General features: G+C 36.1%; 1 protein-coding gene across 1 annotated transcript; it reads right to left on the bottom strand.

The window, feature by feature from the left end:
* Positions 1 to 8,960: 8,960 nt before the first annotated feature.
* On the bottom strand, positions 8,961 to 9,517 carry LOC119618127 (large ribosomal subunit protein eL42-like). Its single transcript, XM_007973477.3, has one exon. The coding sequence runs from the start codon at positions 9,484 to 9,486 to the stop codon at positions 9,166 to 9,168; it is 321 nt and encodes a 106-aa protein (XP_007971668.3). The 5' UTR covers positions 9,487 to 9,517; the 3' UTR covers positions 8,961 to 9,165.
* Between the last annotated feature and the right edge of the window lie 5,785 nt (positions 9,518 to 15,302).

Genomic DNA, 15,302 nt, shown 5'->3' on the forward strand with positions numbered 1-15,302 from the left:
TCAACAAAGCAAGACTCCATCTCAAAAAATATATTTTCTTACATTATCAGCCCATAATTAGTACAGTAATTATGTACAAAGTATATCACTGCTGCATAGTACAATTCTGTTAATTTGGAGGATTCGTGTAAAAAGCCGGTGTCACATAGTACAAAATTTATAAGGGTTAGAAGTCACAAGGAATCAAACTTAATCTAAAGTTAAGTTTATCTAGAAACTAAAAAATTGTTCCATGTCAATATATGGCCAAATGTATGATTCTGTGTTCTACCTGGATGTGTAAAAGTGCTAATGAGATTCAGAGAGAAAGAGTTTGGACTGGAGTTTTGTACAACTTGAAACCCGAAAAGACAATGCCTGGGATTTAAAATACTACTGTATTTGGATTGACTAGTATAGATCTGCAAAAAAATTTCAGAAGAAGCAAAAGCATGGGGAGTTGTAAATAAGTGAAGCTATAAACACAGTAGTTTGGTTTAGTGGTGTTTTATTAAGTAGAAATCATATTCAAAAAAAGAAAACATTAGTACCTTTATGGTAAATGATGACTATTCTAAGGTGACAACAGTAGAAAGAGATGAAGGGGCCTGGCTTCTTAGAAGCAGTTGCTGTATTGTGATACCAGCACCAAGTTGGTCAAAAGACATGTTGTTATCCTGGTGCTTTTACTTACTAGCTATGAATTTCTGGTAAAAATTATTTAACCTATTTGAATGTCGAGTGATGCCCTTCATAAAAAGGGTACTAGTATGTACTCCTAGGCATGTGTAATGAACAAATGCGCTGAAAAATTGGAAAGCATTTTGTAAACCTGAGAGTGTGACCACTAATGTATAATAAAGTGATCCACAGGGGTATTCGGTGGCTCAGTAATATTGAGGATGCTTTACATAAACCCTGAGGACAATACAATGACAATAGCATCAAGAAAAGTTTGGGAAAGTCAGAGTGGGCATGTGGATTTCTAGTTTGGGGAACATGAGTTTCAGCAGACTATTACTAGAGAACTCTTCTAGGAATCTAGTGGTTTGGTGCTTAAGACATTCCCATGGAAATTTAAGTGTTTTGACCTTGAGTGAATTTCTACTGTTGAGCACCAACTCTGCTAGGCAACTAGAGACTGAATATAGATGATGGGGGCTTAGGTTACAGCAGCAAGAAGAGAAAAACAAGTAAATAACCCAGCATTGTAAGTTGAATGTGCTTCCTATAAAGAAAACAGAGAAGACAGAGATTATTGGAGAAGTTTGTAGTTAGCATGGGGATGGGAGTGGCAGTAAAGTTCTGTAGTCAGAGGAGATGTTTCTGCGTGTGACATTGAAACTGTCAACTAAAGGATGAAAGGAGCCAGCCATGGGAAAGTCTAGGAGGAGGACATTCTGGACAGAGAGGAAACAATGGATCTCATCTGTTCATCATTTTCTTGTTAACATCCTGGAATCACCAGAAAGTGGGGTTACCATCATCAACTTCATCATCATCATTATTTTTATTACTATAATGTGTAGAAAAGAAAATGTGAAATTACCTTGCTTGGCACATTTTAAATGCTTCACAAATGAATGTTCTGAATGTTCTTGTTCTGCTTTTTTTTTTTTTTTTTTTTTTGAGATGGAGTTTCACTCTTATCGCCCAGGCTGGAGTACAATGGCGCGATCTTGGCTTACTACAACCTCCACCTCCTGGGTTCAGGGGATTCTCCTACCTCAGCCTCCACAGTAACTGGGATTACAGGAGCATGCCACCACATCCAGCTAATTTTTATATTTTTAGTAGAGGTGGGGTTTTGCCATGTTGGCCTGGCAGGTCTCGAACTCCTGACCGCAGGTGATCCACCTGCCTTAGCCTCCCAAAGTGCTGAGATTACAGGCGTGAACCACTGCCTGCACCCAGCCTTGTTCTGCTTTTTATACTAAGACTCAATATACTTTGTTGAAGTTACTTTTTTGTTGGGAGAGCATTGCTTACTATATCTAATATTTGCTTATATATAAGTATATATAGACATATATATATATGTTTATATATAGACATAAACTAAAGGTTTTCTCATTGGTTTGTAGTTGTATTCAACCATTTTTTCTATCAGTAAAAATGATATGAAAGACTGTGTAGATTTCTCTAAGCCCTTGTTTACCTAAATGAAGGAGCTTCTACCATGTTCTGTTTAAACGCAACATGACACACACCACAGTTTCTTATTGTGCTGTCTTAACATTTACATTTTCTGTAACTAGAAATCTTTTAAATATTTAATGCTTTAAGTGTATTACCAAGTGTATTATGTAGTATTTTAAATGGTCTCTTACATTTGGTTGGGAATGTAGGGTAGAGTTAGGTATTTTGAAGTTAGTCTCTTGCTGTAATATGCACATAAGTTATTATTTGGTCTGTGAATATATTTCTTGTAGCCTTTTAGTCTGGGTGTGCAAAGTCAGTAGCCCTGTGAAGATAAAAGATAAGTTTGATTTAGAGAGCCTATCTATGTCAGCTTCTCTATTGAACAATTTAGGTTCCCAACACATGTTCTTATTTTGAAGTTATCTGAATGAAAAACACCTTCTTTAAAAGAAAGTGTTTGGGAAATCTTTATGTAACTACTACTTCTTTTTCATCTTCTTGAAACTCATTGTTGTTATTAATTTTTACAGAAGATCTCCAAGAATCACACAGAGAATGGTGGCACTCATGTATCTGGGGCTACAGACTGTAAGACAAAATATGTAATAAATGGGCAAGAAGAAGGTAAAAACTGTATATCATATCATACTAAGGCTCAATATACTTTGTTGAAGTTACTTTTTTATTGGGAGAGTGCTGCCTACTATATTTAATATTTGCTTACTTATATGTAGACATAAACTAAAGTTGAATGACAGACAGTATGTCTCTTTTGCTTGCTTATATTTAAACATAAACTAAGTTGAATGACAGTATGACTCTTTAAAAACACTAGTATATTCTAGTAGCCAGATAAAAGCACTAGTATATTCTAATAGCCAGATAAAACTTCTTAAAATGACTTCTTTTTTTAAAAAATTTTTTTGAGATGGAATTTCACTCTTGTTGCCCAGGCTGGAGTGCAATGTTGCGATCTCGGCTCACCACCACCTCCACCTCCCAGGTTCAAGCGATTATCCTGCCTCAGCCTCCCGAGTAGTTGGAATTACAGGCATACACCACCATGCCTGGCTAAGTTTTTGTATTTTTTCTATATGCTTCATTTTCATTCTTTAAGCTCTGGTGCCTGACATATAGCAGGACTCCATAAATAATTGGCTGAGTAAAATACATAAAGGCTGTTTATAGAAAGATGATTTGCAAGTTGTCCCCTATTGTGTAGAAGCAAAGGAGACAGTCATGTGAAGCAATAATGTACAGTTAAGGTGGTAAAGATGCAGTAGAAAAATCAATAAAATACTAAGGCAGCCCCAAGAAAGGAGACACCTGTTTATCTGGGGAATAAAGATACTAGTTAAAAAAATCACCAGAATCAACGAAGACTTCACATAGCCACCTATTTTAAAAGAAGAAAATAAATTTGTCAGAATAGTAGAGGAAAGCATTTCAGGTATTAGGAACAGGGTGCACATCGATAAAAGTGTAAACAGTTGTTTTGGAAATCATCAATCGGGTACTACCATGAAATAGAGAATAGTATACCTCATTACTATGTAGGGATGTTTCTACTAAATTTTAAAGTACATTTCTAATTTTTAATTTTTTGGGTACAAGGTAGGTGGATATATGGAGTACGTGAGATATTTGGATACAGGCATACAATATATCATAATCACATCATGGTAAATAGGATATCTATCACTTCACGAATTTATCCTTTGTGTTAAAAACAATCCAATTATACTGTTTTAGTTATTTTTAAATGTACAATTAAGTTATTATTGACTTTAGCCACACTGTTGAGCTGTCAAATACTAGATCTTATTCATTCTATTTTTTGGCACCCATTAACCATCCTCTCATCCTCCCTCAATACTGCCCCGCCACTCTTCCCAGCCTGTAATCATTATTATACTTTATCTCCATTAGTTCAATTGTTCTAATTTTTAGTTTTAAAAAATAAATGAGAATATGCAAAGTTGGTTCTTCTGTGCCTTGCTTATTTCAGTCAGCATAGTGACCACCAGTTCCATCCATGCTGTTGCAAATGACAGGATGTAATTGTTTTTCATGGCTGATTAGTACTCTATTGTGTATATGTACCACAATTTCTTTATCCATTTGCCTGTTGTGAAAGGCGTAGGTTGCTTCCAAATCTTGGCTATTGTGAATGATGCTGCAATAAACATGGGAGTGCAGACATCTCCTTGATGTACTCATTTCCTTTCTTTTGGGTATATATCCAGCAGTGAGATGGCTGGATCATATGGTAGCTCTATTTTTAGTATTCTGAGGAACCTCCAAACTATTGCTCATAGTCATTGTACTAATTTACATTCTCACCAACAGCATACAAGGTTTCCCTTTTCTTCACATCCTCATCAGCATTTGTTATTGCCTTTTGTCTATAAGCCATATTAACTGGGGCAAGGTGACATCTCATTATAGTTTTGATTTGCATCTCTCTGGTGATCATTGATGTTGAGAACCTTTTCATATGCATGTTTGCCATTTGTATGTCTTCTTTTGAGAAATGTCTATTCAGATCTTTTGCCCATTTTTAAATTCAATTATTAGTTTTTTTCCCATACAGTTATTTGAGCTCTTTGTGTATTCTGGTTATTAATCCCTTGTCAGATGGCTAGTTTGCAAATATTTTCTCCCATTCTGTGGGTCGTCTATTCCCTTTGTTGATTGTATCTTTTGCTGTACAGAAGCATTTTAACTTGATGTGACCCCATTTGTCTATTTTTGCTTTTGTTGCCTGTGCTTATAGGATATTACTCAAAAAATGATTGCCCACAGTGATGTCCTGGAGAGTTTCCCCAGTGTTGTCTTCTAGCAGTTTTATAGCTTGAGGTCTTAGTTTTAAGTCTTTAATCCATTTTGATTTGCTTTTTGTATGTGGTGAGAGATAACAGTCTAGTTTCATTCTTCTGCATATAGATATCCAGTTTTCCCAGCACCATTTATTGAAGAGACTGTCTTTTTCTCTAGTGTATATGTTCTTCTTCCCCAGTGTGTAAAGTCAAACATGATTTCACTGTAGGTATGTGGATTCGTTTCTGGCTTCTCTATTCTGTTGTGTTGGTCTGTATGTCTGTTTTTATGCCAGTGCCATACGGTTTTAGTTACTATAGCTCTGCAGTATAATTTGGAGTCAGGTAATGTGATTCTTCCAGTTTCTTTCTTTTTGCTCTAGATGGCTTTGGCAATCCTGGGTCTTTTGTGGTTCCATATACATTTTAGGACAGTTTTTTTCTATTGCTATGAGGAATGTCATTGGTATTTTGATAGGGATTGCATTGAATCTGTAGATTACTTTGGGTAATATGAACGTTTAAAAAATACTGGTTCTGGCCGGGTGCGGTGGCTCAAGCCTGTAATCCCAGCACTGGTTCTGGCCGGGCGTGGTGGCTCAAGCCTGTAATCTCAAGCCTGTAATCGGGAGGCTGAGATGGGCAGATCACGAGGTCAGGAGATCGAGACCATCCTGGCAAACACGGTGAAACCCCGTCTCTACTAAAAAATACAAAAAACTAGCCAGGCGAGGTGGCGGGCGCCTGTAGTCCCAGCTACTCGGGAGGCTGAGGCAGGAGAATGGCCTAAACTCGGGAGGCGGAGCTTGCAGTGAGCTGAGATCCGGCCACTGCACTCCAGCCTGGGCGACAGAGCGAGACTCCTTCTCCAAAAAAAAAAAAAAAAAAAAAAATTACTGGTTCTTCCAGTTTATGAAAATGAAATATCTTTTCATTATTTGGTGTCCCGTTCAATTTCTTTCACTGAAGACTTAGTTTTCATTGTAGAGATCTTGTACTTCTTTGATTATGTTAATTTTTAGGTATTTAATTTTATTTGTAGCTCTTATAAATGAGATAGATGACTTCCTTGATTTTGATTTCAGATTGTTCACTTTTGGCATCTAAAATGCTACTGATTTTTGTATGTTGACTTTGCATCCTACAACTTTATTGAATTTATCAGTTCTAATAGTTTTTTAATGAGGTGTTTAGGTTTTCCAAATATAAGATTATATCATTATATCATTTTACTTCTTCCTTTCCTATTTAGATGTTCTTCATTTCTATCTCTTATCTAGTTGCTATAGCTAGAACTTTCAGTACTATGTTGAATAACATTGGTGACAGTGGACATTCTCGTCATGTTCCAGATCTTAGAGGAAAGACTTTCAGGATTTCCCCATTATGATACTAGCTATGGGTCTGTTGTGTATGACTTTTGTTGTGTTGAGGTATGTTCTTTCTATACCCAGTTTTTTGAGGGTTTTTATTATAAGGGGACATTGAATTTTTACCAAACGCTTTTTTTTTGTATCAGTTGAAATGATCATATGATTGTTATTCTTCATTCTATTGATATGCTATATCACATTGATTGATTTGCATGTATATATTCAATTATATATATATATTCAATTCTTTTTTGATTGACTTGCATATATTGAATCATCTTTTCATTCCTGAGATACACTTTACATGGTTATGAAGTGTAATTTTTGAAATGTGTTGTTGAATTTGTTTTGCTAGTCTTGGTTGAAGATTTTTTGCATCAATGTTTATCAGAGAGATAAACAGTGTAGTTTTCTTTTTTTGATGTGTCTTTGTCTCATTTTGGTATCAGGGTAATACTGGCATTGTATAATGAGTTTGGAATTATTCCATTCTCTTCTGTCTTTCAGAATAGTTTGAGTAGCATTAGTACTACTTATTCTTTAAATGTTTAGTAAAATTAAGCAGTGAAGCCATCAGGTCCTAGGCTTTGCTGGGAGACTTTGCTAGGTCCCCTAAACTTTGCTGGCTTCAATCTCATTACTTGTTCTTAGTCTGTTCAGGTTTTGGATTTCTTCGTGGTTCAATCTCGATGGGTCATGTGTGTCTCTAGGGATTTGTTCATTTATTATAGGTTTTCCAATTTTTTGGCATATAGTTTTTCACAGTAGCCTCTAACAATCTTTGAATTTCTGCAGAATCAATTGTAATGACTGCTTTTCCTTTTTTTTTTTTTTAATTATACTGAAGTTCTGGGATACATATGGAGAATGTGCAGGTTTGTTACATAGGTAAATGTGTGTCATGGTGGTTTGCTGCATCTATCAAGCTGTCACCTAGGTATTAAGCCCTGCATGTATTAGCCATTTGTCCTGATGCGTTCCCTCCCATCCTCCCACCGAGTTGCCCTGGTGTGTGTTATTCTACTCCATGTGTCCATGTGTTCTCATTGTTTAACTCCCACTTATGAGTGAGAACATGTGATATTTGGTTTTCTGTGTCTGTGTTAGTTTGCTGAGGATAATGGCTTCCAGCTTCATCCATGTCCCTGCGAAGGACACAATCTCATTCCTTTTTCTAGCTGCATGATATTTCATGGCATATATATACCACATTTTCTTTATCCAGTCTATCATTGACAGGCATTTGGGTAGGTTTCATGTTTTTGCTATTGTGAGTAATGCTGCAGTGAATATACATGTGCATGTATCTTTATAAAATAATGATTTATATTCCTTTGAGTATATACCCAGTAATGGAATTGCTCGGTCAAGTGATATTTCTGGTTCTAGATCCTTGAGGAATTGCCACACTGGCTTCCATAAGGGCTGAACTAATTTACATTCCCACCAACAGTGTAAAAGTGTTCCTATTTCTGCACAACCTTGCCAGCATCTGTGGTTTCTTGACTTTTTAATAATCGCCATTCTGACTGGCATGAGATGGAATCTCATTGTGGTTTTGATTTGCATTTCTCTAATGATCAGTGATATTGAGCTTTTGTTCATACGTTTGTTGGCTGCATAAATGTCTTCTTTTGAGAAGTGTGTGTTCATATTCTTTGCCCACGTTTTGATGGGGTTGTTTCTTTTTCTTAAAAGTTTAAGTTCCTTGTGAATTCTGGATATTAGACCTTTGTCAGATGCGTAGATTGCAAAAATTTTCTTCCATTCTGTAGGTTGCCTGTTCACTCTGATGATAGTTTCTTTTGCTGTGCAGAAGCTCTTTAGTTTAATTAGATCCCATTTGTCAATTTTAGCTTTTGTTGCAATTGCTTTTGGTGATTTCATTATAATATTCTTGCCCATACCTATTTTGTGAATGGTATTGCCTAGATTTTCTTCTAGGGTTTTTACAGTTTTGGGTTTTACATTTAAGTGTTTAATCCATCTTGAGTTGATTTTTGTATAAGGTAAGGAAAGGGGTCCAGTTTCAGTTTTCTGAATATGGTTAGCCAGTTTTCCTAGCACCTTTTTTTATAGGAAATCCTTTCCCCATTGCTTGTTTTTGAATGACTGCTTTTTCATCTCTGATTATATTTGAGTCTCCTCTCTTTTTTCTTAGTCTGACTAAAGATTTGTCAATTTTATGTAACTTTTCAAAAAAATCAAGTTTTTGTTATGTTCATTTTTTTGTATTGTTTTGTTTGTTTCAATTTCATTTATTTCTGTTCTGATCTTTGTTATTTCTTTTCTTCTGCTACTTTTGGGTTTGGTTTGATCTTGCTTTTCTAATTCTTTGAGATGCAATGTTAGGTTGTTTACTTAAAGTTTTGTCTCCTTTTTGATGCTGGCACTCAGCTATAATCATCTCTGTTAGCACTGCTTTCATGGTATCATATAGGTTTTGGTTCTTGTTCCATTACTGAGAAAAATTTTCAGTTTATTTTCTTAATCTCTTCATTGACTCACAGGTTATTCAGCAGCATGTTATTTGATTTCCTTGTGCTTGTGTAGTTTCCAAAATTCCTCTTGTTATGGATTTCTAGTTTGAGTCCATTGTGGTCAGAGAAGATACTTGATAGTTTCCATTTTTTGAGGGTTTTAAGACTTGTTTTGTGGCCTAACATATGGCCTGTTCTTGAGAATGATCCATGTACTAAGAAGAAAAATGAGTATTTTGCAGCTTTTGGATGAAATGTTCTGTAAACATTTATTTGGTCCATTTGGCCTATAGGTCAGATTAAGTCTGATATTTCTTTTTTTTTTTTTTTTTTAACTCAAGATTTTATTGTCTTCATAATAAAAGATGACACTTAGAACTGGATCACTTGGCCCTTTCTCTTCTTATCTCCTCCCAGTTCAAAATGCTTGCATCTTTTAATAGCCAGCATTCTCTTAGATCTGCAGTTGGGCTCAACGCACTCAAGCCTTAGCACAATCTTCTTTGTAGTTTTAGCCTTTTTCCGGAAAATCGGCTTAGTTTGCCCACCATAGCCACTCTGCTTCCTGTCATAACGCCGCTTTCCCTGGGCATACGGAGAATCCTTGCCCTTCTTGTACTGTGTCACTTTGTGGGGTTGGTGCTTGCCACACTTCTTACAGAAAGTCCGGCGGGTTTTAAGGACGTTAACCATGCTTGCGAGAGCGATACCGGCACGGGAAGAAAGCAAGTCTGATATTTCTTTGTTGATTTTCTATCTGGATGATCTGTGAAATTCTGAAAGTGGGGTATTGAAGCCTTCAGCTAGTATTGTATTGAGGGTGTGCTCTCTCTCTCTTTAGCTCTAGTAACATTTGCTTTATTTATCTGGGTTCTCCAGTATGGGTGCATATATATTTAAAATTGTTATATCCTTTTGCTAAAATGACCCCTTTATCAAGATACAGTTCCCTTTTTTGTCTCTTACAGTTTTTGTCTTGAAGTCTATTTTGTCCAATATAAGTATATAGCTACTGATTCTCTTTTTTGGTTTTCATTGGTGGGGAATATCATATGTCATGTTTTTATTTTCAGTCTATGTGTAAGGCAAAAGATCATTGGGTCTGTTTTTTTTAATTAATTCATTCAATTTATATATTTTGATTGGAGTGTTTAGTTATTTATATTCAATATTGTTATTGATAAGTGAGGACTTACACCTGTTAGTTTGTAACTTATTTTCTAATCATTCTGTAGTCTTCTCTTCCTTCTTGTCTTCCTTTTAGTAAAGGTGATTTTCTCTGTTGGAATGTTTTAATTTCCTGCTATTGTGTGTGTGTATCCATTGTATGTTTTTAGATTTAAGGTTACTATGAGGATTTGAAATCTACTTAAGATATGAGAAGTTTACACACCATAATTACAGTGTTACAATATTCTATGTTTGTCTGTGTACTTACTATTATCAGTGAGTTGTGGAAGATTCATTGATTTCAGGTTGTTTCTTATTGCTCATTAACATTCTTTTGTTTCAGATTGAAGAACTCTCTTTAGCATTCCTTGTGGGACAGGTCTGGTATTGATTGAATTTGTCAGCCTTTGTTTGTCTGGGAAAATCTTTATTTCTCCTTCTATTTAAAAGACATTTGCACTGGATATACTATTCTAAGATAAAAGTGTTTTTCCTTCAGCACTTTAAATATGTCATGCCACTCTCTCCTGGCCTGTAAGTTTTCCACCCAAAAGTCTATTTCCAGTTGTATTGCGGCTTTGTCGTGCGGCTTTGTCGTATGTTATTTGTTTCTCTTTGCTTGCTGCAGGGATAAATGAGCCTTTTTAAATTTTCGATCATTGTAAGTTTGATTATTAAGGTCCTTGAGGTAGCCTTCTTTGGGTTAAATCTGCTTGGTTTTCTATAACCTTCTTGCACTTGAATATTGATATATTTCTTGAGGTTTAGGAAGAACTTTGTTATTTCTTTGAATAAACTTTCTTCTCCCATCTATCTCACTTCCTCCTCTCTAAGGCTATTAACTCTTGGAATTGCTTTATTAGGCTATTTTCTAGATCTTGTAGGCATGCTTCATTCTTTCCTATACCTTTTTCTTTTGTATCTTCTGACTGTGTTTTCTCGAGTAGCCTATCTTCAAGCTCACTGATTCTGTCTTCTTCTTGATCAATTCTGCTATTAAGGGACTCATGCATCCTTCAGTATATCAATTGCATTTTTCAACTTCAGATTTTCTTCTTGATTCTTTTTAATTATTTCAATCTCTTTGTTAAATTTATCTGATAGAGTTCTGGAATTTTTTTCTTTGTGTTATCTTGAATGTTTTGAATTATCTGTCTGAAAGGTAATATATCTCTGTCTCTCTGGAATTGGTCCCTGGTGCCTTATTTATTTCGCTTGGTGAAGTCATGTTTTCCTGGATGGTCTTAATGTTTGTGGGTGATTGTCTGTGTCTGGGCATTGAAGAGCTTTGTATTTATTGTAATCTTCAGTCTGGACTTGTTTGTACTCATCCTTCTTGATAAGGCTTTCCAGGTACTCAAAGGGACTTGGGTATAGTGTCTATGCTTTTGGTTACTGCACCCATATCTGCATTAGGGGGCAGGGACCCTAAGCCCAGTAATTCTGTCATGTTTGCAGCCTCATAGAGACATGCTTTTGGTGGTTGTTCAAGAAGAGCTGGAAGAAGTCTCTGAATTACCAGATATAAACTATTGTTCTCTTCCCTTACTATCTCCCAAACAAATGGAGTCTGTCTCTGTGCTACCTGGGGCTGGGGGAGGATTTAAATAAGCACCTCTGTGTCCACCCGCACTGGGATTTCACTGCATCAGACTGCTCAAGCCTGTAGGGCTCTGCAATCAACTGGTGGTGAAGTCAACCAGTCTTATGTCCTTCCATTCAGGGCAGTGAGAGTCCCTTCAGGCCCCAGGAGGGGCCACATATACTGTCTGCGAGCCAGGGCCTACAGTTGGAAACCTTAGAAATCTACCTGGTGCTGTATTCTACTGCAGTTAAGTTGGCACTGAAACCACAAGACAAAGTCCTTTCCACTCTTCCCTCCCATCTCCTCAGGCAGAGGAATCTCTTACCATGTCCACCACCACCACCACAGACCTAGGAGGAATCCTGCCAGGGTACCACCAATGTTCACTTAAGGCCCAAGTGCTCACATTTAAAAATTTTTATTTTGTTTGTGATGGTTTTCTTTATTTATGTTTGGTAGATACATTTGCAAGTGAATGTTTGACATGTGTGTTTATCTTCAACCGGTGACATCTAATGTCTCCCCAGGTGGTTTCTTGAAGTTTTAAGAATTAGGAGCTGTTTGTTTTTTTCTTGTAAATTTGTTTGAGTTCTTTGTAGGTTCTGGATATTAGCCCTTTGTCAGATGAGTAGATTGCAAAAATTTAACAAACAACCCCATCAAAAAGTGGGCAAAGGATATGAACAGACATTTCTCAAAAGAAGACATTCATACAGCCAACAGACACATGAAAAAATGCTCATCATCACTGGCCATCAGAGAAATGCAGATCAAAACCACAATGAGATACCATCTCACACCAGTTAGAATGGCGATCATTAAAAAGTCAGGAAACAACAGGTGCTGGAGAGGATGTGGAGAAATAGGAACACTTTTACACTGTTGGTGGGATTGTAAACTAGTTCAACCATTATGGAAAACAGTATGGCGATTCCTCAAGGATCTAGAACTAGATGTACCATATGACCCAGCCATCCCATTACTGGGTATATACCCAAAGGATTATAAATCATGCTGCTATAAAGACACATGCACACGTATGTTTATTGCGGCACTATTCACAATAGCAAAGACTTGGAATCAACCCAAATGTCCATCAGTGACAGACTGGATTAAGAAAATGTGGCACATATACACCATGGAATACTATGCAGCCATAAAAAAGGATGAGTTTGTGTCCTTTGTAGGGACATGGATGCAGCTGGAAACCATCATTCTTAGCAAACTATCACAAGAACAGAAAACCAAACACTGCATGTTCTCACTCATAGGTGGGAACTGAACAATGAGATCACTTGGACTCGGGAAGGGGAACATCACACACCGGGGCCTATCATGGGGGGGGGAGGGGGGAGGGGGGAGGGATTGCATTGGGAGTTATACCTGATGTAAATGACGAGTTGATGGGTGCTGACGAGTTGATGGGTGCAGCACAGCAACATGGCACAAGTATACATATGTAACAAACCTGCATGTTATGCACATGTACCCTAGAACTTAAAGTATAAAAAAAAAAAAAAAAAAGAATTAGGAGCATTTATTAAAGAAGTAAATATCCTGCTAAAGATTAAGCTTCCTTTAAATTTACAACTTATAAAATAAAATGAAATATTAGTTTTAATCTATTTTCATAAAGACTATAGTTTAACTGTTCAAGTAGTTCATTTTAACTAAATGTATGATTTTTTCAGCAGAACAAGTCTTAGCAGTGTTATCAGAGGAAGAGCAAGAAAGACTTGAAGAAAGTGAAAACAATGAGCTCCAAGTATACAACAATTTCATTTAAATTTCTGGTTGACTATTATGTTCTTTGCTTTAATAATATAGGGTAGTCCAAATGAAATTACCTTTCAGATTAGCCTTTGTTAATCAATAGATTTTAATTTACTATTTAATATTGAATTTTAAATACATTTTAACTAGTTATAAAACTTAAAAGATTTTTAAAATCTATAGTAACTTATACCTCATCTTTACCCTTGGAATAGAGAGAAAACATTTTCAAAATTTTCTTTCCTTTTTTATCTTTATGACATGTTTACATGATGAAGAAAGTAAAATGAATTATTGTATCATATTATTGAGCAACAGAAGTTATGAACAGTTTAAGAGTGATGGCCATTGTATTCATGTTAAAGGAGTCATGATGGCCAGTGGTTCAAAATGTGCAGTTTTATATTGCCAGTCACTAATGAATGTCAAGGCTAAACATGTATTCTGCCTCACGCTCTCTCATTGACTTCAGGTCATGTTTAGGAAGAGAGCTGGGTCATAAAATCAACCTAAGTGTTTATTAAGAGAACCATACTCTGCAGAATGGGACCTTTGGTATTAGGATATGAACAATAACTTTCTAACTTATTTCAATGCAAGAAGTCAGTAAATAGTATAAAATTTGTAATCCATCATCATCGGTGGATATTAGAATATATTAGAACTGGACTTAAGCAGATAAACTGGATACATCAGAGTGTCATATTACAGAATATAATTTGAATTAAAATTTGAGAATTTGCTTTTCTTCCTGATTGGTATTGATTTTTTCTTCTAACTAAGTTTGCCTACAGTCCAGATAGTAATCTTCAGAAAAAGTACTTAAATGCACCACACGTGCTCACTAGTTAGGGTATGCTGAGGTAAAATCTTTTCAGGTGAGGACACTTTTGTAACACTACTAATCATCTGCTCATTCATGTTTTGGTAGATATAACAAAAAATGAATTTATTCCAAACAACAGTGCCAGAGTTAAGTTTGCTGGTTTATTTTTTTCTTGCAGTTTTAGCTAAGGCAAATTACTTTTTACTTCTCCCTGTGATTTGGGAGTAGTTAAACATACAAAGAAATTTAACAATTAAATTTTAATTTTAATTACTTTAATTTTTTTTCTTTACTGAAAATAAAGTTATTTTAAAAACATGCTCCTGGCTGGGCACAGTGGCTAATGCCTGTAATCTTAGTAGTTTGGGAGGCCGAAGTGGGAGGACTGCTTCAGTCCAGGAGTTCAAGACTAGCCTGGGCAACATGGTGATGCCCCATCTCTACAAAATTGTTTTTGAAAATTAGCCAAGCATGGTAGCATGTGCCTGTGTTTCCAGCTACATGGGAGGCTGAGATGAGAGGATCACTTGCGCCCAGGAGGTTGAGGCTGCAATGAGCCCTGTTTGTACCACGGCACTCTAACCTGTGCAACAGAGTGAGACCTTGTCTCAAAAAATAAAAACAAAAACATGGACTCTGACAAAGACAACTTCTGAGAAACAAAACAAGCAAATTAATCTTTCCCTTTTGCATCTGCCAAAAATATCTCAAGACCAAGAAAAAAATAAAGATTGGAGAGGATACGTCTGTATATTCAGGACATTTTTGTGTAAAAGTCTGAGGAAATGTGTATTAAATGAGGCAAATTAGAGTGGGAAAATGAAAATGAATTCACTTCTTACAAGTGAGTTAAATCAGAGGTTTGGTGAAATCTGTGAAAAATACAAATTACTGTTTTTCCTGAAGCCACTCCATGATAGCTCAAAAGGAGAAACAAACATAAAGGAAATTCCTTCTAATTTGACAAATAATATACTTGTGAGGGAAAAAGATGCATCTGGAGTGCCTGTCTTTGTGGCATTGCAGGCATTTTGTTGAACACATGGAACTCAGTCTCAAAAATGTGTGTATATCTCATTCATATTCTGGGTTTTTGGTACATCTTTGCCAGACATCTTCTAAGCTTTATTTAAATGAAAATAAATTAGACTGTGA

The sequence above is a fragment of the Chlorocebus sabaeus genome, chromosome 5 (assembly GCF_047675955.1).
Source record: "Chlorocebus sabaeus isolate Y175 chromosome 5, mChlSab1.0.hap1, whole genome shotgun sequence".
NCBI lineage: Eukaryota > Metazoa > Chordata > Mammalia > Primates > Cercopithecidae > Chlorocebus > Chlorocebus sabaeus.

Excerpts from the sequence above, each read along its gene's own strand:
- LOC119618127 (XM_007973477.3), bottom strand. The coding sequence starts at position 9,486 with ATGGTTAACGTCCTTAAAACCCGCCGGACTTTCTGTAAGAAGTGTGGC.